The following is a 1,276-nucleotide window of genomic DNA, read 5'->3' on the forward strand; positions in this document are numbered from 1 at the left end:
GAAAAAGTCCCCTGAAATAACAAAGCAAATACGTGCGTGAAATTTTCATTGATTAACGATAAGTATTCACTTGCGCGTAATTTTTACTGTCCTTCCTTTCTCGTCTTATCAACTAACGCATACTTCCAATCTCCTATAATAGACAAATTTCATAATTTTTTTTATCCTTGCATCATCGCGTACGGCTGAGTTATGCTCTATTAGCAAATGTATTCTGGCGGTAATCTTAATTTTGCCGCGGCCATTCGTGGATTTATTTATTAAACAATTCCCTGAGCTTTACTGAACGTACAAAGCCAGGGACGAAACAAACCCGAGAAATCTCTATTTCTTATGCGCTCGATGGCGCAATGCATTGTAATATAATAAGTATCATAAAATGGAAATCGCATTATTGTTGTTTCTTGGATGGGTTATGATCATTTATTTAATCGAGGCATGCAAAGGAATCTGCAAGTCGCTTAAATATTATGACTCGTGTGCGTATGAGCGAGGTATTCGCTCCAAGCAACCTATTTTTATATTGAAACTTACAGAGTTTCGTCGCTCGAAATTTCAATACGTGTGACTAACAGGCAGGAGTAAACTAGGCTCGTTGCGTCCTTGCGCAGCCAGACGCTATTCGACTTCCCCCTCTCGTGTCTTGGCGTTTAGATAGAAAATGGGTCGTACGATATGCCGAGGGAAAACGTAGCTTGCTCTATTAATTGTTTAAACAAGCAACCTATTCGTAATCGCCAAATTCAAAAAGAAATATGCAAGTGCAGTAAGAGATCAAAGGGGAATACTTTGCGTTGAGACGTAGTAGTAGTAGGATGAGATGAACGAGTAGGTTGAGTAGGAGGAGGAAGAGGAGGTGGTGTTGGAGGAGGTGGTGAAGGAGGTGGAGGAGGAGGAGGAGGAGGAGGAGGAGGAGAAGGAGAAGGAGGAGGACGAGGAGAAGGAGAAGGAGGAGGACGAGGAGGTAGAAGAGAAGAAGTGAGACGGAGGTAGGCAAGAAGCAGGAAAGAAAGACGGAGGAATCTCGAAGAATGTCTTGGCGGAACATTTGTCAGGGAGCTGAGTTATGTTTGCGGTCTAGGTAGCGTATTTTCGAGGTACCGAAAGGGCTATGGGAGAGCAGCTACAACGACAGGCGTAGTTTGTGTCAGAGGAGAAGGATGAGGAGGTAGGATCGGTCTTTCCTCGCGCGGTCCTCGTAAGGACAAGAGCGACTAAGCGCCCCGCGCGCGACAAAGACGGAGAGAAAATAAAAGAGTGAGAGAGGGGGGGGGGG

General features: G+C 44.7%; 1 protein-coding gene across 1 annotated transcript in view; it reads right to left on the reverse strand.

The window, feature by feature from the left end:
- Delta (neurogenic locus protein delta) overlaps positions 1 to 1,276 on the reverse strand; it is a 19,313-nt gene that overhangs the window by 14,287 nt on the left and 3,750 nt on the right. The window contains exon 3 of the mRNA XM_011506803.1: positions 1 to 11. This exon is cut by the window's left edge and continues 56 nt beyond it. Within this exon, the coding sequence (XP_011505105.1) occupies positions 1 to 11 (11 nt within the window). The remainder of the gene's footprint in view (positions 12 to 1,276) is intronic.

The sequence above is a fragment of the Ceratosolen solmsi genome, unplaced genomic scaffold (assembly GCF_000503995.2).
Source record: "Ceratosolen solmsi marchali unplaced genomic scaffold, CerSol_1.0 scaffold10, whole genome shotgun sequence".
Taxonomy (NCBI): domain Eukaryota; kingdom Metazoa; phylum Arthropoda; class Insecta; order Hymenoptera; family Agaonidae; genus Ceratosolen; species Ceratosolen solmsi.